The 25,961-nt window shown below is 46.0% G+C and overlaps 1 protein-coding gene across 1 annotated transcript in view; it reads right to left on the reverse strand.

Annotated features, from left to right (window-relative positions):
* Slc6a3 (solute carrier family 6 member 3) overlaps positions 1-25,961 on the reverse strand; it is a 39,441-nt gene that overhangs the window by 4,743 nt on the left and 8,737 nt on the right. Inside the window, exons 5-14 of the mRNA XM_021180149.2 lie at positions 16,581-16,719; positions 15,476-15,610; positions 12,754-12,857; positions 11,314-11,438; positions 7,402-7,514; positions 6,117-6,245; positions 5,475-5,574; positions 3,896-3,996; positions 2,293-2,460; positions 1,164-1,235 (exon numbers count right to left, since the gene is read on the reverse strand). Of these exons, the coding sequence (XP_021035808.1) occupies positions 1,164-1,235; positions 2,293-2,460; positions 3,896-3,996; positions 5,475-5,574; positions 6,117-6,245; positions 7,402-7,514; positions 11,314-11,438; positions 12,754-12,857; positions 15,476-15,610; positions 16,581-16,719 (1,186 nt within the window). The remainder of the gene's footprint in view (positions 1-1,163; positions 1,236-2,292; positions 2,461-3,895; positions 3,997-5,474; positions 5,575-6,116; positions 6,246-7,401; positions 7,515-11,313; positions 11,439-12,753; positions 12,858-15,475; positions 15,611-16,580; positions 16,720-25,961) is intronic.

The raw sequence follows: 25,961 nt of genomic DNA on the forward strand, positions 1-25,961 counted from the left end.
TTGACTCTAGCTGCATATGTATCAAAAGATGGCCTAGTCGGCCATCACTGGAAAGAGAGGCCCATTGGACTTGCAAACTTTATATGCCCCAGTACAGGGGAACGCCAGGGCCAAAAAGTGGGAGTGGGTGGGTAGGGGAGTGGGTGAGAGGGTATGGGGGACTTTTGGGATAGCATTGGAAATGTAAATGAGGAAAATACCTAATAAAAAGTATTTAAAAAACTGTGTTTTTAATTTTTAAAAGCTGTGAAAGGCCCTTAGGGCTAGGGGTCTGGGAGCTTTCAGAGACATGGCCAACATGAAAAGAATATATATATATATATATATATATATATATATATATATATATATAAACTTCTGTGAAAACTACTACTGAGGACGACATTCAGAATACCCTAGGGTGTTCCTCCAGCCTACACAGTCTAAATTTTAGGGCCACTGAGGAGGTGAGAGGGATGGTTCCACATAAGCTATATTCACCATCACAAAAGGGATCCTCAGACTAAAAAGCATTGTTGGGGGTGGGTGGGAGGAGAAGCCTCTCAATAGGTCACACACTTGTCACCTGCTTGTGTGACACAGGAACTCACATGGCTCTCAAAGGAGAGAGGAAAGGAGTGAGACCAGGGATTTGAGGGACCCTATTCTCATTGGAGCTTCCCCAGCCTGCCTGCTTTCTACATAGACATCTGACCAGGCTGGACTGAACTCACTCATTTGGGCCTCTCTGCCCTCAGGTACCGATGGACATCTGTCTAACTCCAGACCTTCATCAGCCTTTCCCCTATGATCCACAGCCCACTTGGCTCCTGGAGCTTCTCCAGCCCCTCTGTCTCATGGTACTTTTCTTGTCTCCAAGAATAGAGCGCTTCGATCCTAGGGACTCTCACATTTGTCCCCACATGGCTCCTCATACAGGCATTCCTGCCAGTGTCACCATGACTGCTCATCTTCATGGATCTTTTCCGTGCTGGCTGCCCTGCCCACAATCGCAGGCTTCTGGGTGGCTCTGGCCAGCACCAAAGATCTGCTTGTGTGGCAAATGCTTTTATGCACACAGCTTCTTGGTCTTCCTGGGGCTGTTAGAGCAGCAATAGGGTGAGGATACTATTCACACCTCTCTGAATCCTCTCTTAAAGGGTTAAATAGGGTGTCAGACTCACCGTGAATTGGCGCACCTCCCCTCTGTCCACTAGCTGGCGGTCTTTCTCAGGTGTGATGGCATAGGCCAGTTTCTAAGAGAGAACGGGGTTGTTGATATAGCATGGGGCTCAGGTTGGCACAGACCAGCCACCACCCACTATTATCATGTTCTATCTATCTATCTATCTATCTATCTATCTATCTATCTATCTACCTAAATAACTAGGACTTACCCAGAAGGAGTCTGACTCAAGAGCTATAGCCTCAAGTTCTTTCCTGAGAGCAAACCATCGATACTCGGATATACAGTTTGCAGTGCTGGCTGAGGTCTCTAGCCCTCAGTGGATGCATGCAGGCCCCACAGGGCCTGTCACTTGCCCCCTGTAGGAAATATTGCTTCCTCCTACTAATCTGTTCTTGGAGCCCAGATGTTACCCTGGCCTCCAGAATAGACTTCAGGTGCCAGGGTTGTCCTTGATTCTCATTTGGACATGGTGGCAGCCTCATTCCTTCTAAGAGTTTGGCAGCAGAGGGGCTGTGGCCTGGCCACACACTCTGATGTCTGTTCTAGACATAGTCTGGCCTGACTGACAGAGGAACATCTGAGTGCCAGCCTGTGAGAGGAGGGACCTGCTGCAGTATCCAACACCAAGGGACACTATGGCTCCAAGGTAGAGTCCTTGGGCCCCCTAAGTACAATGGGATTTGCTGCACAAGCCAATGAAACTGCTTCATGGAGTCCCTAGGTCTCAGGTATGGGATTGCATCTGGGAATCAGTCTACTCACAATCCCATTCACAGAAGTTCTGATCTCTTTCAGGAACAGTAACCAGGGGGTCAAACAGGACATGTGGGTATAGACTGGCATCACACAGACACATGGGTGCAGAGAGGCAATTCATACAGATAATGACATACTCAAGCACACAGAGACAAATGGGCATTCATAGTCGCAGATGTGATGTACACACATACACACACACATGTGTGGACACCAGCACACAAAACACAAACGTGGCATACACATATGTACCCTTCTTTCCATTAAATCATCCCATCATCCCAGCTCCAGCCTCCTGCTGGCTGGTATGGTCCAGGGATGGAGACACCATCTGAACCATTAGAATGATGAACCCCCTTGATACCCACCTCTCGGAAGGACCCTGGCAGGCTGCAGAACTTATAGGTGGCATAAATGGGCACCATAGCCATGGAGGACGTGGCAATGATCCAGCCCAGGGCATTGGCCCAGTCTGGGAAGATGTAGGCTCCATAGTGGGGGGGTCTGAAGGTCACAATGCTGACCACGACCACATACTGAAATAAATGGGCACAGAGGTCAGGCAGCTTTTGCTGGTAGGTATGAAGACAGAACAGAAAATCAGCAAGCTTTTTGCAGAAGGTCTCCTAACAACACAAGTGCCAACCCCAGCCAGACTTCTTGGGCCTGTCCCAAGCAATACAACATCTTCCTGAGGCACCAATATCTACACACATGGTGTGTAACTAACTACACATGCGTTTCATACCTACACATAAGTGTGCTCACATGTATGCCTACCAGACTACTCGTGCCTATATTGCACCAATACATTCACTATGTATTTACACTCTATGCTTGCGTGTATACAATGCACCTAAACATGTGTCTCATACTACATGTACTTTGCACATGATTGGCATGAACATGTTCTCTATATCTGAGCATGACAGTCCTTCCTAAACATAGGAAGTCTAGTGGATGTGGGTTAAGATCTATTTCCGGGTGCAAATCTTCACCTGTTGTGTATATTTCTCAGGGTCAGCAAAGTTTACTCTCCAAACACATTATCTTGGAAAACACACTTAGACACACACACTTGTCTCATACTTGTTTTTGGCTTCAATAAATGACACATTTCTTAGAAAGCACTGTATCTGCCAAAGCCACACTCTTACATGTAAATTGACCTCAATCTGGTCATTTGTTTGGGAGTGTTATCTGCTGCAGAAGACACATAATAACGTGCCTGCTGTGTGTACTTGTCTGCTGCAGCCAGATGGAAACATAGTGACCCAGAGAAACATGAAGTAACATCTTTTATTTTTCTGCCAATGTTTTAGCTACTTATAGGATGGGTTTAAAAATTAGGCTTAAAATGATATAAATCATGCTTCCATGAAGTTGGTGGGAAGAACTGGGTAGCATAATTTCAAGGTTAGACTTTGTCACATCTCCTTAGATCAAGGTCAGCTCTTTTATGTTGAGAAGGGAGCTTGTCAACAGGGAGAAGTCAGAGATGGGATAGCTTAAAAAAAGAAAGGGTCATTTTATTCAGAGACGAGAGGACTGTGTTGTAGGGCTTCCCAGGCAGGTCCACCCGGGCCACAGATACTGGTTGGATTGAGTGAAAGACCATCGGTCAGGCTGCAGAGGCCTGTAAGCTGGCTTGTGTAGCTACACATATCAGCTGTATCTAAGCCACTGCTAACTACTGCATGGAGCCAGGTGAGCTCTCTGGCATCCTTCTCAGTGGTCTCAAGACATTGGGATGGCCGGGCATGGTGGTGTACACCTTTAATCCCAGCACTTGGGAGGCAGAGGCAGGCGAATTTCTGAGTTCAAGGCCAGCCTGGTCTACAGAGTGAGTTCCAGGGCAGCCAGAACTACAGAGAAACCCTGTCTTGAAAAAAAAAAAAAACCCCCCTCAAAAAAGACATTGGGATGGGTTCAAGGGCAGGGTCAGAAAGATTTAGGGTTCACAATACTTACCAGAAGGAAGCAGGGGCTGACCAGCTTCCAGCATAGCCGCCAGTACAGGTTGGGTCGCTGCCCAGTCATCTGCTTGATGTCATCACTGAATTGCTGGACACCTAGGGGAGAAGAGGTGGCTGTGGGACTGGGTCATATAACTGGACTTGCAAGTCCTTCTTGACCCATCCCTCATCCCTCAGAGCCCATAACCCTGATTCTACTTAGCCATGCACTGATTGGCTCTGATGATGCTTCAGAGAGGCTGGTGGTCTGCTGGGTGAACTGAGGGCCCAACAATACTCCAACCCTACCCTGCTCCAGCTCCTTCTCTGTGTCCCACACCCTCCATGCCTCTTTCTGCAAGCAGTAATTTCCAACCTGCGAAACACTGTGTCAAACGCATCTAACACGAAGCATACTATTTTGTGGGTCAGCCCAGTGGCTGCATCACTACCTTCCATCTCCAGGGTTTTCTCATCTTCAGCAACTGAAACTCTGTCCATTCAATTCCAGTTCCAGCCCCAACCCTTAGCATTCCACTCTGCTCTGTCTCTAGGAACTTGGACCCTTGAGGGATCATCTACAGGTGGTATCACAGTATATGTCCTTTGGGGACTTGCTTGTGTCAGTTAGCACATACATCCATGTTGGAGCATGTTTCAAAATCTCTACATTTTTAAAGGCTGAATAGTCCAGTGTGTGTGTGTGTGTGTGTGTGTGTGTGTGTGTGCGCGCGCGCGCGTGCACGCACACACTCTCTCGCACTCACGAGAGAGATGTGAGAGAGAGAGAGAGAGAGATTTAGTTTGAAATTCTGATACTTAATAACTGGAATTTTCTCTAGCAATTTACTTTAGAAACACCTTTCAACAATATCATTCAGCTTTTCTTATTCAGGAATCTGTAAGGAGATCTTCTCAGTGGGGACTCCCTTCACACACTTCTGATCTCAGGCAATCTCAGGAGGTCCTCAGGATCCTGCAGCTCAGCTCTTACCTCCAGCTAGATCCCAAGAGGTCTGTGGTCAGCTTCATATCCCCAGGGACACTCAGCGACTAAATGGCTGATGGGCTTTTCTCACAGACTGACCTATTGTTCTAACTTATGCACAAGCAACTTAACTGGTCTTGTCCAGAAGGTACATGTGAGGCACACCTGAGGGAAGCAGTCATGCTTTGACATCCCTCTCACACACCAACTGAATTATCTGATCAAAGTCCCTAAAGATGAGAGGTAGGCAATTCTCTGCCCAGATAGAGCTAAAGGTATTCTGTGCTTATTAATAGAGTCCAGGCTAGCTGGATGGAGCATTTAACATTTTCCAGTGGCTGTAAATGGTCTAACACCCCAACCAGCCTTGTTCTCCTACCAACACAGCCTCTCTGATCACAACTTGGCTTCCCAGCAACCACGTGACTGTCTACTCAACCTAGTAGACAGGCTCTGGGCACACAACCTTGATGCCGTGAGAGACATGACTTAGACCTCTGGAGTCCAAATGCCTCTTTTCAAAGTGGCTTTGCAGAAAGCAAGCAGGAAGACACTAGCCCAACTGTCATACTGATGCCAAAGTGTTGGTCTGACCACCAAGACTTACCATAGAACCAGGCCACCCCAATGGCTTCAATGAGCACGCCAAAGAGGATAGATGTGCCAGCTGCAAAGTGGTCCAGCAGTGTGAAGACATAGATGCCACCCTGGGAGAGAGGGGATCTTAATGAGCTTGGGGACAGCCGCAGCAACTACACCATCCAAGTATCTTCCCTAAAAGGTAACCCATTTTGTGGGTTTACTGTAGAGATATATCGTATTTACCTCTATAAGATTTGCTTTGAGTCATGGATTCACACACAGCTTCTTAGAGACACATCCATCACAATAAAAATAGAAACCACTTCTCCCTTCCTTTCCTTTCCCAGGCTCCAAATAATAAGGGTCAGAAACACTCAAATGCCAAGCTTGGTAGAGTCTCCTGTGAAGAAGTGACTAAGATACCACAAACAGGACTCTGCCAGTTTCCAGACCCTCTTCATACCCAGGAAGGCAAATGATGCCTGCGTGCTGAATTATCTCCAGGACCAGATTCTAGACCCGTTGCTGCCTTGCCTGTGACTACATGGTTTACATAAGGGAGAGGATGAGGCTTCCTAGAAATGATGCAGTGTGTCTGTTCCCATGGCACCAGCTGTGCTGCCAGGCACCAGGGCTGACATTATGACAGGAGCAGGAAACTACATACGTTGGTGACACAGAAGAGAGACAGCAGGAAAGTAGCCAGGACAATGCCAAGAGTGAAGAGCTCTCGATGCCGATGTAGCAGCTGGAACTCATCGACAAGCCCAGTGATCACAGACTCCATGCCCCCCATCTGTGGGACACAGAGAATGGTGGTTGACACTCCCCTCCCAGGCCTGACCTCTCATTTAGTGAGTGTACAGCAGACTTGGGGTAAAATGAGGAAGTAGCCTTTGCTGAAGCTCTCCTAGTGACACAGCCCAGAAAGAGTCCAGGGATAGTGACTACAGTCACCTCGAAGTCACTGAGCCTATGAAGTGCCAATTGGCTGAAAGTCTTATGAGAATGATAGTGCATGCATGACCAAATCAAAATGTCTGTCCCGTGAGCACACAGGGACCTGTCCCCAGGTCCAGAGAGGGTCTCCAATGCTCATGGGTGTGTCTAAACCTGATTTGCAGGCTCTGTGGTGAGCACATGAAGTTTGAGGGACTGTTGGGGGCCATACCTACACCCACAGGAAAAGGGCATTGGATACATCCCCAGTTTTACCACAATTGGGCTAGCCAGGTAGGGCCTGTGTTCTGCAAGCAATGCTCATGAGATGTGTCCTCTTGGATACAAGATAAGAAACCCATTAACTACCAGCTGGGTGGAAGATGAAGGTGGGACTGTGGTATGACATCTGTGTACTTGGGAAGAGGGATTCTTGATTCAGGCTTTCCACAAAGTGTATAATAGCTGAGCTGTGTCAGGGTGGGAAAATGGCACGGGACAGCCAAAAGGTGCCACCAGCTAATGCTGATATTAGAGCTCAGTAAATAATCTTGAGCAGTTGATGGGGCTGAAAAGGAGTCTAAGAAAGCTCATAGCTCCAGCCTCTTTAAGGCTGGACACCAGGTGGCTGCAAACAGTTTCCAAGGCCCAGCCCAGGCTACTGAAAGCTTCCATCTGTCCTAAGGGAGTCCAGAGGTCAGGAAAGCAGTTATTTTGTACCCCTGAGGCCAATCACTGTCATTCTACGTCAAACCTTTGGTTACTGGACTCTGCTTTATGTGCATGTTCAGACCCTGATACTGGGTTAGGAAGAAAAAGGGTAAGTTACATTCCAGCCACTAACACTCAGGTCCAGAGAAGGTCTCCAGTGCTCATGGGTGTGTCTAAACCTGATTTGCAGGCTCTGTTATCAGCACATGAAGTTTGAGGGACTGTTGGGGCCATACCTACACCCACAGGAACAGGCCAACAGCGAGACACAGCTGTGGAACCTTGGGACGTGAATTACTCACGGCACTGTCGATACCCAGAGTGAGCAGCATGAGGAAGAAGACAGCGGCCCAGGCTGAAGACAGCGGGAGTGTGGCGATTGCCTCAGGGTAGATGATGAAGATCAACCCAGGTCCTACAGGCAGAAACCCTCATCACCGCCTCAAGCTTGCTCCTCGATTCTCCAGTTGGCACACCAGGAGCTCACTACTGCCACAAGCTAGCTTCCTAGTTCCCGACATATCACGGTTTGATTTTCATTGCTGCCCCACCACCCTCAGCCACTCAGCCGAGAGCTGATGTCAGCATTACCCACCCACCCCCAGAGAGAGAGAGAGAGAGAGAGAGAGAGAGAGAGAGAGAGAGAGAGAGAGAGAGAGAGAGAGGCAGGACATACAAGTACATGTATATATACTTATACCTACATGCATAGACATACCATACAGTCAGGAACACATAGCAAGGGCACATATATGCACAAGTATGCACACTTTCCCAAGCTGATTTCCTTTTACATGAAGCACTACATTTAGGGTATGTTTCTGACTTCTACCCTCCCGGAATACGACAAGACCCCTCCCTTCCCTCTGAAGTTGTTGGCAGCCAGTAGCTTCTCTGCCTATGCAATGCAGCATACAGTGTCACCTTCAAGTGACTTTTTTGTAAATAAGTGGGACTTCTGTCACCCATTGATCCTGCACTGAGGAGCCTGGATATTTAGTTGAGAATTCATCCACCGGGGTCCTGAGGGGTTCAGAAGGGTAGAACATACCATCCATCCATCTCCAGAGGACTCAGAAATAAAGCAAGAAACGGCTTCAGTCTTAAGTCACCAAGACACTGGTCACTAGAGCACAACCCACAGTCCTGCCTGACATAGGGACTGAGGCTGGAGGGTCCCCAACATGATTCTGCTACCTTGTTTCTTCAGCAACAACAAGGACACATCAGATCAAGGTGACACTTACAGAGCCAAAGAGGTGTCAACCCCATGGCTTGTTGGGGACACTCCTTCTTCACTGCCATCAGTGACAATATTGTGTGGGCAGCGGCAGACACACAACAGGCACCATACCAAAACACAATGCATTCTAATCTGAGATGATCCCTAAGCAAAAAATATCCCCCCCCACCACCATGCATCAAAGAGTTGGCCATTTTTGAGACTCGACTTGGATACAGAGCCCCTCATGATAGGCTAGGCCCTGCATTTCTATAGATAGACTTGGAACTGGTTGCTTCTGGTCTCTTCTCTTCCTCTTCAGCAGGGCAAATTTTGCTTTACTCTAAAGGACTCAACACTTAACCATCTTCATAGAGTTACAGACCAAGGAAGTTTGCAGGGGTAGGCCTGGGCTCCAGGTAGTTATCAAAGTGCCCAAAGGGACAGGGCACAGTTTTCAACATGGGACAGTACTCAAGTTTAAATGCTCCAGACCCTGAACCTGGAGAATGATCCTTCAGTTCTGCTGAGGAGGGATGACACCAGAGCCCTCTTAGTTCCTTCACCTGTGCCCTGAGAATTTGTTGTAAATGACATTTGCTTTCCTTTTCAGAAAAGGGGCAGAGGCTGTTCACTTTACTTTCAGGAGTCAGGCTTTACCAGCTAGGGCTGTTTGTGAAGATAAATGGGAGGCAGGGCTTTGAGTGTGGAGGTGAGCAAACTCTTGGCTGTGTTTCTCTGCATTACATTTCCTCTCTCACCTCAGCTGTGCTTTCCTGGAGGAAAGGACATAGGTGAAGAAATTCTGGCCATCTTACTGTCTTCCTCCAGGTCCAGAACCTTCCTTTGACTCCAACCTGCTTCCCATTTGTAATCAGAAGCCTCTGATACTCTGTTCTCCAGGAACTAAGAAAACAATTGGAGTGGACCTCGGCTTGGTCCTCAGGGCACAGGTGATATAGCTCATTGATCTCTATGTTCCCCTTCTTGTACCTGATACTCAGAAGTGATCGGCCAGTGGTGGGCAATGTTAACCATGGCAAGGGGTCCCTGATTCTAAGGGTAGCAGTCCAGTAGGAAAGAACCCCAGGGGTGCCAGATGGAAACACGGGATAGGCAACCCCCAACTTAGTAGATCTGTCTCCAGAGAGAAATTATGTCCTTGTCACCAATGATGGACCACAGGATAAGCCTGAGGGCAGGGGAGAGGTCCCAGCTGACAGACCCCAAACAACCTTTGGAGAACTGTGGTCTTGAGCTGACCCAACTTAGGGGCTGCTAAGCCTCTGCTATAGCCAGACAGATTTCTTCAATGCTCAGAAGCCCTTCTCTTCTGCCGAATACTTGTATGTCCTTGTGGTCTTGTGCCTGCATATCACACTGAGGGGTTACTTCCTGCCCAGATTGGAGTTTGTGTATATGGATGTGTGTATACATAAGTTATCAATTAGTCTAAGCCAGCAATCCCCAGGGATCTGCTGGTCTCTGCTTCCTCAGCACTGGAATTACAAACATGTGCCAGAGAACACAGTTTTTTAATGAGGGTTCTGGAGGCTGAACTCAAGCCCTCATGCTCACATGACAAACAGTTCACCAACTGAGCCATCTTCCCATTCCCCCATGTTGAAATTTAATTGAAGATGGATTGATAGTGAGGTTGTAGGGCCTCTGAGAAGTATTGGGTTATAGGGGCATCACCCTTATGAAGAAATTATTTATAAAGATTGTTAGGGCTCTCCAAAGTAGATCTCTTGGGACTGCACTGCTATCACATTTTGGATGTTGAAGACCTAGTTCATAGCTTGTGGTTTGTTGGGAGCTGGTTGGGTCTTGGGAACAACATCAGTGAATGAGCTCATACTGAATGGCTCTTGTGTGGGGACCTAGGTGGAGAGAAGTAAGTCATGCAGAGTGTCCCCAATCCTTTTCCCCTTAGCTTCTTAGCCACAGGGAGTTCAGCAGCTTGTCTCACTATGCTGACTCCATCATGATGTTCTGTCTTGTCACATGCCCAAAGTGACAACCAAGGCGTGCTGGGCACAGATCTCTAAAACTGAGCTCGAACAAGCCTTTTCTCTTTTAAACTGATTTTCTTATGTATTTTATCACAGTGACCAAAGGCTGACTTGTGGAATTAAACATAAAGAGAGTAGGCACTTACAAAGCGAGGCCTCCCTATGTGCTTAGCCCACTTGCACTGGGCTGATTCCTTTCTCTCCCTTCCATCTGGAGGCCCTCACCAAGGACACACTCATGGGTACACCATGCTCTCAGACCTCTGTGAACTAAATTAACCTTTCTTAGTAAAGTCGCCTAGCTTCGGGCATTTTGTCATAGCAACAGCAAATGGACTAAAATATAACATCAACTGACTACACTAAGCCCTCCCCTCCACCTTTCCGATTCTTAGTCCCAACTTCCAGGTGTGGAGAGACATTCAGTGTCCAAAACTCAGCCAAATGAGAAGGAAAGGAGATCATATTCTAAAAACTCAAGGACTTTTCTGATAGACCTAAATCTCATCCAGGCCTGTCATGATTTCTGGACACTTATTAAGAAACATTGACAGCTAATGCTCATTTTGGCAAGCCATGTTGAAACCTAGAAACATCCTGTCCTGATACCATGTGACTGCTACAGCTCAGTCTTCACCTCCCCTGAGCTTTATATATGCCACACTGTCATGGCAACTCTTAGGGAACTCAAATGACAACTGACAATGTCTGCCCAGACCTCCATACAGTGTTTACAGGCAACAGGCTGAGGGACTGAGCCACTTGGTTTCATGTGAGCCCAGCATAGACGATATGGAAAAAGCAGGGCAGGAAGAACAGGGGTTAGACTGGGGCTGGTAAGCCACACCACATGAACATAGGCTGGTTGCTCTTGTTTGAGTCAGCAGTTCTTAAACCCAATATCCTTTGGGCCCTAGCCATGTCCCTCTGGTCTTTCTTCAGAGAGGTCAGAGTGAGAGTGTGTGGTAAGAACTCACCATCTGTGGCCACATCCCTGATGGGCACATTGTGCTTCTGTGCCATGTACCCCAGGAAGGAGAAGACAACGAAGCCAGAGGAGAAGCTCGTCAGGGAGTTAATGGAGGTGGTGATGATTGCATCTCTGTAGAAACAAGACAGACTGTCTTGACACCAGTTAAGCAGCGGCTCTGGGAATGCCAACTGTTATTACACATTTTCAGCATCTAGGGAAGCAGTGGGCAGGCTCGGAGGAAAGCTTCTAAGAGGGGCACTATCAAAGCACCTATAGCTGGGAGAACCTGTCTAGTACTCCTGGGTTTGTGGTGGTGGAAAATATGACCATTCTGTCCCATTCACTGGGTCATGACAGCATTGGGCTGCCTCGTGTGAATCCTGGAACCTTGGCATGCATGGGTTTGGGGGCTGGTGAACCAAAGTTTTCATGCACACATGGAGGTGCTAGAGTTGCTGGTGTGGAGAATCTACTCTAAGCATTAATAAGAGACAGAGGCAAGTCTAGAGAGCACTGGTAGGATCAGGGTTCTCCACCGTGGCCAGTCTACTGTGGAGGACCCAACAGTTTGCTGTGGTGTGCCTACCCAGGTACACACATGAGCTTCAGGTAGGGCTTGCCTCAAGACTGTGATTCACGCCCCCCTCCTCCACTTTATTTCCCTCCATGAAACTACCCTCAGTGCCTCGGAACCATTTTTCTGTGTTTATTCTGTATTTTTAGTGCTTTTTGTCCTTAGGATGAGTAAGCAAACTTAAGCCCACTGAGCTCAAAGGGAACAGGCCTCAGCATCAACTGCATCTGTTTTGAGTAGGAATGGGGTCTATCATGTAGTTGCAGGTGAAACAGACCAAGCTTCTCAGAACCAGGGACACCTTCCCAAGCCCTGGATCCCTTAGTTTAGGCTATGAGGGTTATAGTCAAATGCCCTGAGTAAAGGTCTTAGACTAAACTAGACCCTGAGCAAGAGGGGAAAATCCATGGGGGCTGGCAAGGGAGGAGAGGATGGAGAAGAGAAAGAAGGAGAGGCACAGGCATATATGCAGAGGAAGGACTAGCCTGCCATTCTGGGGAGTCTGGCTCTCCTCAGAAGGTGCCACGTATCACCACGTGTCTCAGTATCTTCTTTAAAGTGAGACGCAAGACTTTGTTGGACGCTTCTGTGCAAAGCCAACCCCACAGAATCGCAGTATTTACAAGGCTAATGCAGGAGGAGAGGCCATAAATTGAAGGCCAGCCTGGGCTACATAGTGAATTTCAGGACAACGTAAGCTGTAGCATGAGACCCTATTTCTGACACAAGGAAAGGAAGGAAATCTGTGTGGCTCAGAGGCCTCATGATTTTCCCCTGGGAATGCTTCATTTCCAAGAGGCAGACCCCAGGATCTGCGACATAGACTAGGTTTTGCAGACTGGTTCCCGGCAATAGTACCTCAGGGCTTACCTATAGCAGTTATTGGTGAACTTATTGTAACTGGAGAAGGCAATCAGCACCCCAAACCCAACGCCAAGGGAGAAGCACACCTGGGTGGCAGCATCGATCCACACCTGTCACAGCCAGAGATAGGAGAGCATGAGGAAGATGATCAGAGAGAATGGGATGTGAGTTAGTCCCACCTGAGGGGAGAATGGGAGCTGTCACCATTCAGTGTAGGCATCCTAACTGCACTCTGTGTTCACCTCCAGCTGAGGCTGCAAAAGTTCTCAGCTTGGTGGCAGTAGGTACCTGCTGTCCCAGGAAACAAGCCCTACCGCATCCCTAGTACGAAAGGACATGGCAAAAGGGAGGCAGTGTTTTGTGTTTTGCTTGTGGTTTCAGGAGGCACATGGATGAAGCCTCAGGCCACCTAAGGCCAGAAATGGAAGCCCAACAGACAGCAGGCTCATTTATCTGGATGTCAAAAGAAGGATGCAAGAGCTGATAGTTATACCAAAATGATAAAGTCAGGTACAGTCGCTTGAGTTAGGGCTATGCTAAGACCACCTAGGGAGCTAGGCCTCCGTTGCTCTCCTGGGTAGCTTTGCTGGCTGGGAAGGCTAGGAGGAGCTGCTGAAGTTCTCTCCCATGGATCTGGGCCTACCACCTTAAGTATTTGGGGGCTGGACAGTACCAGGAATTGTTTCTGAACTATAGGAATTAGGTGTTTGAGGATAGCTGGCCAGCCAGAAGGTTAAGATTGCAGGGACCACTAGTGCATCAGCATGGTGAAGAGGCCAAGTCCAGAGTGGTTGAGCAAGTGGGCAGTCAGTAGAGTGGTCCTACTGTCCTGTGTGACCCTTATCTCACAACACGCTCAGCCATTGAGATGGCTCAGGTTGGAACATTATCACCAAGGGCTTCTTGTTTCCCACTTACTACCAGTGGTCACTCAGTTCATTTCCAGCTCAGAGCTTTGTGTGTGCTCGTCACTGGGCTCACAGTATGTGCGTTGCCTGGGCTGCTGTCACACCACACTCAATGCCTCCCTGGCCCCTCAGGACCCTGGTTGACCTTACCTGTACCACTTTCCCCTGAGGTACTAGAAATAGCTTCCTTCCTTTTTTTTTTTTTTTCTTGGTTGGTTCTTTGTGATTATATATTTGATTATCTGGGTACCTCTATCACTTATTACTCAGCCATCTATTGACAACCAAATCTATCAATATCCAGCACTATCTAACATCTATCTACCTATTGGCTACCTATCATCCATCCATCCAATCTTACTGCCATCTTAATTTCTCACAACCTTTCATCTTTGTGATTTGCTTTGTTTTTAAAAGCACCTTCTCACACATGCAGTGTCTCTCTGCTTTTCTTTTGTGGACTGCACGTCTGCTTACTAAGACTCCAATACTCTTTACTTGTTTTGTTCTTTTGAATCCTTAAACATGTCCTGCCTGACCCTGGCTTTTCCAGTTTCCCACAGGGATGATAGCCACAGTCCTCCTGGTTCTAGTTCCACAGATCATTTTTGCTTTCCCCTTGCTCTTCCTTCACTCTGTGGGATTTGTGCATGCTCTCAAGCCTTGCCTCTGCCCTAATACAGACTTGACCAAGGACACTGTGACTACCTACTGAGCTTCCTTATCCTGATCATCTCATCCTATCTGCTTCTGCCTCAGGTTTGTATAAACCAACACACTTCCAAAGGATGTTGCGACTCAGCCCCAGTACGGATCCACAGCCCTCCTGCCTCCCAACCTTCCTGCCCTCTCCATTGGAGACCCACATACCTGGCAAGCTCAAGCTCCAGGCCTAGTGAGACCTTCACACCTCTTCCCCTGGCCCCAGTCTCAGTAGAAACCCACACCCCTCCAGCAGGACTACAACAGTATCTGAGCTTTGCTCTACCGCCTTTGGGGTCTATCGCCGGTCCCAACTCAATCCACATGGCTTCCAACAGCTCCTCATGGAGTTCTACCACAACTACCTCTCTAAAATGCCTTCTGTTCATCTTTTTCAAAGATGGTGCTGCCCTTTTCATCTCTCAGGATCATCTCCCATAGCCTGGAAGAGCCCATCTCTTATGAGGCCTTCTCCATATCTTTTGTTTTTGTTTGTTTGTTTTGTTTTGTTTTGTTTTTGTTTTTGTTTTTTTGCTTTTTGAGACAGGGTTTCTCTGTATACCCCTGGATGTCCTGGAACTCACTTTGAAGACCAGGCTGGCCTTGAACTCAGAAATCCACCTGCCTCTGCTTCCTGAGTGCTGGAATTAAAGGTGTGCGCCACCACGCCTGGCTTTCTCCATTTCTTTTAACCTAGAATAACCCCTTCCTTTACTTAACAAACCTTCAGCCTATGAGAACCTGGGACTCCTAAAGAGACCTTGGTTCATAGGGCCTTGAGGCAGCTCAGCCCTGCAGACAACTACCACAGAGCCACAGATAATGCTCTTGGTGTCAACCTAGACACACACACACACACACACACACACTCACTCACAATTCCTGGAACCATAAATGAAGATTCTCTTAGCTCAGTGAAGTATCTTATGACCCCTCCTTAACTAAACCTGCCTATGAAGGAGACAGATATATAGGCTGGTCTGCATCTGCTGACTTCATAGGATAGGAAGGAATTACTTCTGAGCCACAGACTGGGCCTCTGAAGCATGTTCAGGAGCCCTGTCACAAAGCCTTACTATCCCAAAGGACTGCCAACCATGACCCAGTGCTGCACTCACAGATGCCTCACAGAGACGGTAGAAGTCCACACTGAGGTATGCTCTGATGCCATCCATGGCCCCAGGGAGGGTGACTCCACGCAGGAGCAGGGCTGTGAGGACTACATAGGGCATGGTAGCTGTGATCCACACCACCTGGGAGAGAAGACAGTACCTTTAAGGAACATGAGTCACCTGCAGTGGGACTTTGCAGGTGATTTGAGGTATGAGGTCAGGGAAGGCAATATCTGCTATTGTTGGAGGGTTTCAGGTGTTGGCACATGCATTACCACAGGATCATTTGGTTAAAATTGCCATGTGTACTCATACCAATATAATTCCCAAGTATTTTAATCATCAGTAAGAAAATATTTTAAGTTCATGCTGGACACATCATTATGAACAATGTTCTTCTCCATGCTCTACCCCAAACATAATGTCTATCCACATCCACCATGATCATGTGTCCCCTGCTTCCACCAAATCATGGTCACATGTCCACTCACATTCAACCCTAGTCATACATCCCCTCTTTACCTAAACATGGCCATGTATCCACAGCCAAACCAACTATAGCTACCTGTCTACTCTCAACTCAACCATGACCACCTGCCTACTTTCTACTCAACCATACTCATGTTCCCACCCAGCAAACATCATCTCATATCTACCTACCCACCCATATACACATGTCTAGATGTGCAATAAAGGCTACATGACAACTTACCCAACCATGGTCTCATGATCATTCATCCAGTAATGGCTACATGTCCATACACCAATCACAACCACCTATCATCCACTGATCACTGCTACATATTCACTCACCTACCCATGGCTACATGTCATTTACCAGCCTTAGCCATATGCCACCCATCAACCATGGTCACAAGTTCACCCACTCAACATGGCCACATGGTCACTTACCAACCACGGCCATGTGCCCAGTCACCCAACCATGGCCATGTATACAACCATGCAAACATAACCACATGTTACTCTACCCAACTATGGCCATGAGTTTACTCACCAACTATGCCAACCTATCTGCTCACCATGGCCATATGTTTATCTACCCACTCACCCACAACCATGTGTTCTCAGGTCCTCTTGGCTAGTACCTCACCTTCCCTGAAGTCTTTACTCCCTTCCACAGGCTGAAGTAGAGCAGAACAATGACCAGCACCAGGCAGGCTGTGAGCTGCCACCGTGGAGGGCCCAGGTCATCAATGCCACGACTCTGGTGGAGGTGCAGCACACCACGCCTGAAGGAGAGAGGCAACAAGTGATTCTGGAGGAAGCAACTGCTTCCCAGGATAGGAATGGAACAGCTGAGCTAGTCCTATCCTCCTCATCTTTGTCATATGGAAAGTATCTGGTATGATCTGACTATAAGTATAGTCAGATCGCCCTTCCTTCTGTGAAAGACCCAAGGCTATCCTCGAAGTTACTGAACTCATAGTCTGAAAGCTGGGGAGATGGTATGCAGGCCATGTACCTGTGCTGTAAGCATTAGGAACTGAGTTTGAATTTCCAGCATTAGAAGGCAGGTCTGCTGGTGTATAATTATAACCCCAGTGCTAGAGTTCAATGCAGAAGGCAGGAGGGTCCCTCTAACTCGTTGGTCAGCTAACGTAGCCAAATCAGTGAGCTCCAGGTTCAGTGAGAGACCATGTCCCAGAAATGATAAGGGGAAGAGTGACTGAGGAAGATACCCTATAACAGTCTCTGAGCTCCACATATGCACACACACACACACATACACACACACACACACACACACACACACACACACACATGGACCTACATGAATATATACATACAACATATAAGTCCATCCAATAAAACGGAAAGTGATTAGAGAAGATAGTCAGAGTTGACCTCTGTCCTCAACATAGACATACACATACATGAATACCTCATGTATTCACACATGTATGCATATCTACATGAGCACATGTTCATATCTACATAAACATACATACATGCATAAGCACCTTCATGTATAAGTGTACTCATCCACACAATGCACATACATTATACACACATAAATACATGGCACACACACAAAAGATCTCATGGACAATTTAGAAGAAAATCCAGCCCCCGAGCCTCATCTCCACCTACTATTCACCTCCCTGGCTGGCTATAACATGGAAACTAGCCCCACCAATAGCCACAGAAAGCCACACATTGCGCAGTAGGGGCACTACTCTTGAGAGTGGGACCTGCAGTCAACAAGTAAGGTGACTTAGGGATGATGTACAGAACTTTCTGAAGCTTATGCAATATGAAGGGACAGAGATGCTTAGCTTAGTATCTCACCAGCACTGAGAAAGACTTTACAGTAACAGTGCTCTTGTGTTCTCTTCCAAGCTGAGATCCTGACTACGTGTCTTTTGCCCTGACTGGAATCTGTACCAGCGGCATCATGTATACAGTCTCTCTGGGTCCCTTCTCCCCATTTTACAGATAGAGGAACCAAGGCATAGAGAAAATAAGCTCTGCCAACAAATAGCAAAGTTAGGATTTGGGCCCAAATTTCTACCTCTAGCCCCTGGATTTGCCCACAGGAGCATGCTGCAATATAGAGGAGGCAAGACTATAGCATTGCCCACAGACATGTGCTATAATAAAGAAGTGAGGCCACATATAGCCTGGATCCTAGCCCTTCTGGAAGGGGAACCAGATACTGAACTGGACAGAACCCAGGTCTGAGATTTGGGTGGCGGGCACATGGGGATGAATCTAGCCAGTACCCACTTTCACCTCTAGGAGCCCTCACCCCTGCCAGGATAGGTCAGGGTTCTGAGATCAGTTCTGGGTTTTGCTGAGCATAGAGAATGGACTGGAGCTCAGAGAGCCCAAGAAACATCACATTGAAGGACAGAGTCTTGGAAAGAAGGTCCCTTCTAGAAATGAAATCCTCACTGAACACCAGGGTGCAGTCTGCAGGAAACTAAGACCAGGAGGAATATACACTGGAGCTGGAGCTGACGTTATCACAGCTCATCCAACTAGACACAGATCCTAAATCCCAGGCTAACAGTCATTCACTAGCCATGGAAAAGGACTTATTGGTCACACAAAGTCATGAAAACACAGATGCTAAACTATCCTTCAAGAGAAACTTCTAGAGCCACAAGCACAAAGCTGAAGAATCAAGGCACCCATTCACCTGACTTCCCAGAACAGACTTCATGTTCCTAAAGGAAGACAAATGCTAAATACTATCATAAAAAGTAAAAGTCACCAGGTCTACTATCTAATAAGAATGATTGGACTCCATCCTGTATTGTAGAGTGTGCTGCCTGTCATCCCAGTATTTGGGAAGCAGCAGCAGGAAGACTAAAACCCTGAGACCAACCTAGGCTTCATGGTGAGACCTTGTCACAAACCAATGGGACAAAATGGTGCTAGCATTTCCAAGAGCAGTAAAAAGCCACCAGTTACAACCAGCAGCCTAACACTAACTCAGTGTTCTGACCTTGGTTCTTCATTTGTCTTTGTTTCTCACAAATATATTCTTACCTCATAGTGAGGTACTAAGGATGAGAGTGGGATTATGTAGCTGGTCTGGCAGGCATGAGGATATTCTAAAGAGACACTTGTGCACCTCACCTTTGGCCATTAGACTATTGAGATAATGGATCGTAAGAAACAGGAGTTTCCCTAGGAATATCATGCGGGTAGAAGAGAAAGCCAGAGTCTGGGCCAGACTGAGGGAACACTTTTCTCTGAGGAGAAATTTAAAAATTGTTATACCACCTTAGGAAAGAGACAATGATGGGCCAGTGTTGTACGGGCACACGACGTCTGACTGCTTAGTTATGCATTAAGTCTGGCCCCTCCTTAAACTTTATCCTAATGTTGAGACCCCTAAAGATGGACTTGGTGTGTGTATAGCTGGAATGTTTTGTCCCTTTTCTCAATGTGAACATGTTGAATAAACCTCCTATTTCTGTTTTTCACCCTCAAGTTCTAGGACCACAAGAATGCACCACGCACCTTGGCTGGGATGTATGCAGAACAACTTTACAGGCTTGTCTACTGCTTAGTCTTTTTTTTTATTTATTATATGTAAGTACACTGTAGCTGTCTTCAGACACTCCAGAAGAGGGAGTCAGATCTCGTTACGGATGGTTGTGAGCCACCATGTGGTTGCTGGGATTTGAACTCCTGACCTTCGGAAGAGCAGTCGGGTGCTCTTACCCACTGAGCCATCTCACCAGCCCCTACCGCTTAGTCTTATGGAAGCATTTTCTTAATTGAGGTTCTCTCCTTTTGGATGACTTTAGTTTTGTCAAATTGACCTAAAACTATCCAACACAGGATGTAACTTTATGGTAGATTCCTTGTCTGGCATATCCAAAGCCTGGTTTCTATGCGATTTTCAAATAAGGAAATTAGAGGAAAAATATAATTAGTCTATGTAGTAGATACTGAAGGAAATAATGTTATCTTTTAAAAATTAAGCTGTGGAAGTCTGGAAAGGAAGGCTGCCGAGCAGAGGTATCCAACTCTGTACTCTGTGAAGGCTTGTAGCCCTGGCTACACACTAATCTATTACTAATGGTGACTGGGACATAGATGGGGAGCTGACAAATAGACAGTGTAGACTGCCCTATGAAGTGTGTAAAGACCAAGTTAGTGGTTGACAAGAAAGATGTGTCTCATGACACAGGCATCTGTGGGGAGCAGTCCCAGCCTTCCTGTACTTGTGTGATGTCACATCATGGATATGACAGCTAAGACATGGTAGGAACAGATATGAAAAGAGCAGTGTAAGTGTGTCAACCTCATCCTTGGTGAACAGCAGCCAGGCTTTGGTGGGACAACAAACACTGGTCATGTCATTCCCAGGCTCTGACTCTACAGCCCAGCTGTCCAGGATGAAGTATGCTCCTCAGATATGGCCAGCCCTACATGCAGAACCGGTTACTGTGCCTATAGTCAGCTTAGTCCATGTCTACCAAGGACAACAATGAAACCAGTGCTTCCAACATCTTCCAAAGAGAAATCAGGAAGTTCCCCAGACCCCTCACCCATGCTGACATCTTTGCTCTTTCCAAGTATTTTAAACCACATTTCAGTTCATCTGGCAGTTGTGAAAGACACATGAGCTCGCAAACCTACTCACCCTTTTCTCTGTGTATATGCTAACTGCAGCTCAAGCTTGACTTGACTCTTAGCTTCCTTTAGTGCAACGGATGGATCCCCCAAACAAACCCCGCAATAGGGTCCCTAGACACTGCTTTCCTCACAGTCTTGCTGATCCCCCTACATAGGTCAGATACTGCTCCCACAGATAGGACACATGACAACCTTACTCATTATATGTATGTAATGTTTGGGGCCTTTGTTTCTCCTTAAAATGTTCAGTAAGGGAACTGTAATAGTGAATAGGCCTTAAGAATACCCTAATCCAAACTAAGTGAAAAGGCAGAGAGACAGTATCCAAATTAACAGAATCAGAAATGAAAAGACATAACATCAGACACTGAGGAATCCTAAGAATCATTAGGTATTACTTCAAAAGCCTGTATTCCACAAAATTGGAAAATTCCAATCAACTGGACAATTTTCTTGATAGATACCACTTACTAAAGTTAAGTCAAGATCAGGTAAACTATCTAAACAGTCCTATAACCTCTAAGAAAATAGAAGCAGCTGGGCGGTGGTGGCGCGCACCTTCAATTCCAGCACTTGGGAGGCAGAGGCAGGCGGATTTCTGAGTTCAAGGCCAGCCTGATCTGCAAAGTGAGTGCCAGGACAGCCAGGGCTACACAGAGAAACCCTTTCTCGAACCCCCCAACCAACAAAAGAAAATAGAAGCAGTCATTAAAAGTCTCCTAATATGGGAGAAGGGGAGTCTGCGGCCAGATGGTTTAGCGCCAAATTTTACCAGACTTTCAAAGAGGAACTAATGCCTATACTCCTCAAACTATTCCACAAAATAAAATCATAAGGAACACTGCCAAACCCATCTTAGGGTGAAGCCACAGTCATCTTGATACATGAAGTACACAAAGACTCAAAAAAGAAAGAATTTCAGACCAATTTCTCTTAGGAACATTGATATAAAAATACTCAATAACATACTTGCAAACATCAAAAACATCATCCACCATAATCAAGTAAGCATTATCCCAGGGATGCAGGGATGGTTCAATATATGAAAATCCATCAATGTAATCTACCATATAAACAAACTGAAAGACAAAAATCACATGATTTTTTTTTGTTTGTTTTTTTTGAGACATGATTATCTTATCAGATGCTGTAAAAGTCTTTGACAAAATCCAACACCCCTTCATGTTAAAATTTTGGAGAGATCAGGGTTGCAAGGCACATGCCTAAACACAATAAAGGCAATATTCAGCGAGCCAATAGCCAACATCAAATTAAATGGAGCTTAAAGCACTCCCACTAACATCAGGGACAAGGCTGTTCACTCTCTCCCTATCTCTTCAATATAGTACTTGAAGTCCTAGCTAGAGCAATATGACAACTAAAAGGAGACTAAGGGGAAACAAATTGGAAAGGAAGAAGTCAAAGTATTGCTATTCTCAGATGATATGATAGTATATATAAGTAACCCCCAAAATTCTACTGGAGAACACCTTCAGCAATGTGGCTAGATACAAAATTAACTCAAAACAATCAATAGCCCTCCTTTAAACAAATGGTAAATGGACTGAGAGAGAGATAGGGAAATAACACCCTTTACAATAGCCACAAATAATATAACATATCTTGGTGAAACTCTAACCAAGGAAGTGAAAGATGTGTATGACAAAACTTCAAGTTTCTGAAGAAATAAATTGAAGACATCAGAAGATGGAAAGACTGCCCGTGCTCATAGATCAATAGGATTAACATAGTAATAATCTTACCAAGACCAATCTGCAGATTTAATGCAATTCCCATTAGAATTGCATTGAAGTCTAGAATTGCATTGAATTCCTAGTTGCAATTCCCAACTCAATTCTTTACAGACCTCTTTAAAGAGAAATTCTCAACTTCATATGGAAAAACAAAACCCTCCGGGTACCCCAAACAATCCTGTGCAATAAAAGAACTTCTGGAAGGATCACCATCCCTGACCTCAAGCTGTACTATAATACTAATAAAAATTGCATAGTATTGGTACAGAAACAGACAGGTTGATCAATGAGATCAAATCAAAGACACTGAAATACTGAAACTCACATACCTATAAACACTTGATTTTTTGACGAAGAAGTCAAAACCATACAATGGAAAAAGAAGAAAGCACCTTCAATAATTGGTGTTGGTCTTTTGGATGTCTGCATGTAGAAGAATGAAAATAGATCCATATTTATCACCCTGCACAAAACTCAAGTCCAAGTGGATCAGAGACCTCAACATAAAACGGGATATACTAAATCTAATAGAAGAGAAAGTTGGGGAAGAGCCATGAACACACTGTCACAGGAGACAACTTCCTGAACAGAACACTAGTGGCTCAGGCACTAAAGTCAACATCGATAAGTGGGACCTCTGAAACTGTAAAGCTTCTGTGAAGCAGAGGACACCGTCAATAGGACAAAACAGCAGCCTACAGGATGGGAAAAGATTTTCATTAACCCTAAATTCAACAGAGGACTAACATCCAAAATATATAAAGAACTCAAGAAGTTAAGCTCCAACAAACCAAATAACTCAATAAAAAATAGTGTGCAAAAGTAAACAGAATCCTCAACCGAGGAATCTCTAATGGCCACGAAGAATTTTTAAAAATGTTCATCATTCTTAGTCATCAAGGAAATGCAAATCAAAATGACTGAGATTCCACCTTACACCTGTCAGAATAGAATAAGATAAAAAAAAAAAAAAACTCAAGCACAGTACATACTGTTGTGGTAAAGAGAACACTCCTCCATTGATGGTGGGAGTGCCAACTTGCATAACCACTGGAAATCAATTTGGTGATTTCTAAGAAAATTGGGGATAGTTCTACCTCAAGAGCCGGCTCTACCACTACTGGGCATATACCCAAACGATGCTCCACCATGCCACAAGGACACTTGCTGAACTATGTTCATAGCAGCTTTATTCGTAATGACCAGAAACTGAAAACAACCTAGATGTCCCTCAACCAATTAATGAATAAAGAAAACATGGTACATTTATGCAATGAAATACTACTCAATTATTAAAAACAAAGACATCATGAAAATTTGTAGGCAAATGGATGGAACTAGAAAATATCATCCTGAGTGAGGTAACCCAGACCCAGAAAGACACACCTGGTATGTACTCACTTATAAGTGGATATTAGCCATACGTACAGGTCAACCATGGTATAATCCACAGTCTCAAAGAAGCTAAGTAACAGGGAGGGTGCAAGGGATGATCCTTGAATCTTATTCAGAATGTAATATAAAATAGACATCAGAGGTAGATGGAGAGTCGGAACTGGGTGGAAGAGGGCATGGGGATCAGGAGAGGGCTGGGAGGCAGAATGGAAGTCAATGTGGGGATATCTCTAGGATGAGTTAGAAACTTGGGACAAGGGAGGTCCCCAGAAGTCTATGAGGGTGACCCCAGAAGAGACTCCTAGCTGCTGGAGATATGAAGACTGAAGTGGTCACTTCCTGTAGCTAGGCAAGACTTCTAGTAGAGGGAGGGGGACACCAATCCACTCACAAAACCTTCAATCCAAAAAGTGTCTGACCTACGAGATGTGCAGGGACAAAGACGGAGCAGAGATTGAGGGAATGGCCAATCAGTGACTGGCCCAACTTGAGACCTACCTCATGGGAAAGAACCAACCCCTGACACTATTAATGATACTGATATGCTTATAGATAGGAGCCTAACACAACTGTCATTTGAGAGGCTTCACTTAGCAGCTGATGGAAACAGATGCAGAGACTCATAGCCCAATACTAGGTGGAGCTTGGGTAGACTTGTGGAAGAGTCGGGGAAAGGATTGAGGAAACCGAATGGATCAAGGACACCACAAGAAGACCTATAGTGTTGGCTAACCTGGGCCCATGGAGGCTCACAGAGACAGAACCAACAACCCATGAGCACGCAGGGGCTGGACCTAGGTCCCCTATACATTTGTAGCAGATGAGCAGCTTGGTCTTCACGTAACAGTTGAAGCAGGGTGGGGTTGTCTTTGACTCTGCTGCCTGCCTTTGGATTCCTGTCTTTTAGCTGGGCCGCCTTGTCTGGCCTCAGTTGGAGAGGATGTGCTTAGTCCTGCTGCAACTTGATGTGCCCGAGTGGATTTGTACCTATGGGGTGCTTTCCTTTCTCTGAGGAGAAGGAGAAAGCATAATAAGGGGAGGGGCTTGTGAAGGTGTGACTGGGAGGAGAGGCGGTAGGCTGCAATTGGAATGTAAAGTGAATTTTAAAAAGTGCACTGAAATCTACTTCAACAGATGGTGGAAGTATTCTTTGAAAAATACCATTCTTTCTTATTTGCTTGCCATAGGAAAACCTCTATCTAAACATTCAGAGCAGTGTCTCCTTTCACCTCCCCAGAATCTCAGTACCTCTAGTGAGCACCACTTTTAAAACTTTAAAGGTAGGGCATTTTGTTTTGCAAATGAACCTGCTTTCCCTTAAAGCCGAAATGGCTTCATTTCTATTGGCCAAAGCCACTTCTGCTAAGCTTTTGATTCTTCCTTGTAGTCCAGGCTGGCTTTGAATTTGCAATTCTCCTGCCTCAGCCTATTGAGTACTAAGATCAGAAGCACTGGCCCAGCTACAGGTTCTTCTGCTAAGTGGTAAGTGAACTCTTATTTATTTAAACATAGGTAGTAAGACATTTTCAAATAGACCAGTGAGAGTTCAGTCCTACCAAAAAAAAAGTCAGTGTCCAAGGGGAAATCCCAATCTTGACAGCAACTGATTAGATGCTGTTTCCCCTTGTCTGACACAGAAGCCACACTTCAGCATTCCCTGCCTTAGCTGGGCAAGCCAGCACCAGCAGTGTCCCAAGAGAGGCAGGCAGCTCCAGAGCCCCATGGAGGAGCCAGATTTCCTTGCATGTTTGTAAATTTACATCTCCATAGCTGTCACCTTGAAAATCATTCAGAGGAAATTATTGCCTTTGATGATGTGACTCTTTGTGGTAAGCATTAACATTCATACACAGATATATACTTGTGATGTATACATACATATGCACATGTGTTCACAGATGTGCACACACATATGAGTGAATGTATGCATGCACACATGCCTAGACTCCAAGAGAGGTCAAGAGTGGGCCTATGGGAGCAAGTGTCGCAGCCCTTCCAGGATAGGCCACCTTATGATAAAGAAGGGTATAGAAGAGCTGATGGGAGACAGGACTCAGGAAAATACATTTCAGGGGTGGTTACTAGCTTACAGGTGGATTGTGGAAGGTCAGGCCTGGCAAGGAGACAGAAAACTAGGAAGGCATTGGGGAAAGAAAACTAGGACCATGTGTGGGAAAGGGCTACAGCAAAGTAAGTGAAGAAATCTTTAGAAAGGAGAAAAGCTC

Source organism: Mus caroli, unplaced genomic scaffold (assembly GCF_978045245.1).
Source record: "Mus caroli unplaced genomic scaffold, Mus_caroli_1 scaffold_15, whole genome shotgun sequence".
Classification (NCBI taxonomy): domain Eukaryota; kingdom Metazoa; phylum Chordata; class Mammalia; order Rodentia; family Muridae; genus Mus; species Mus caroli.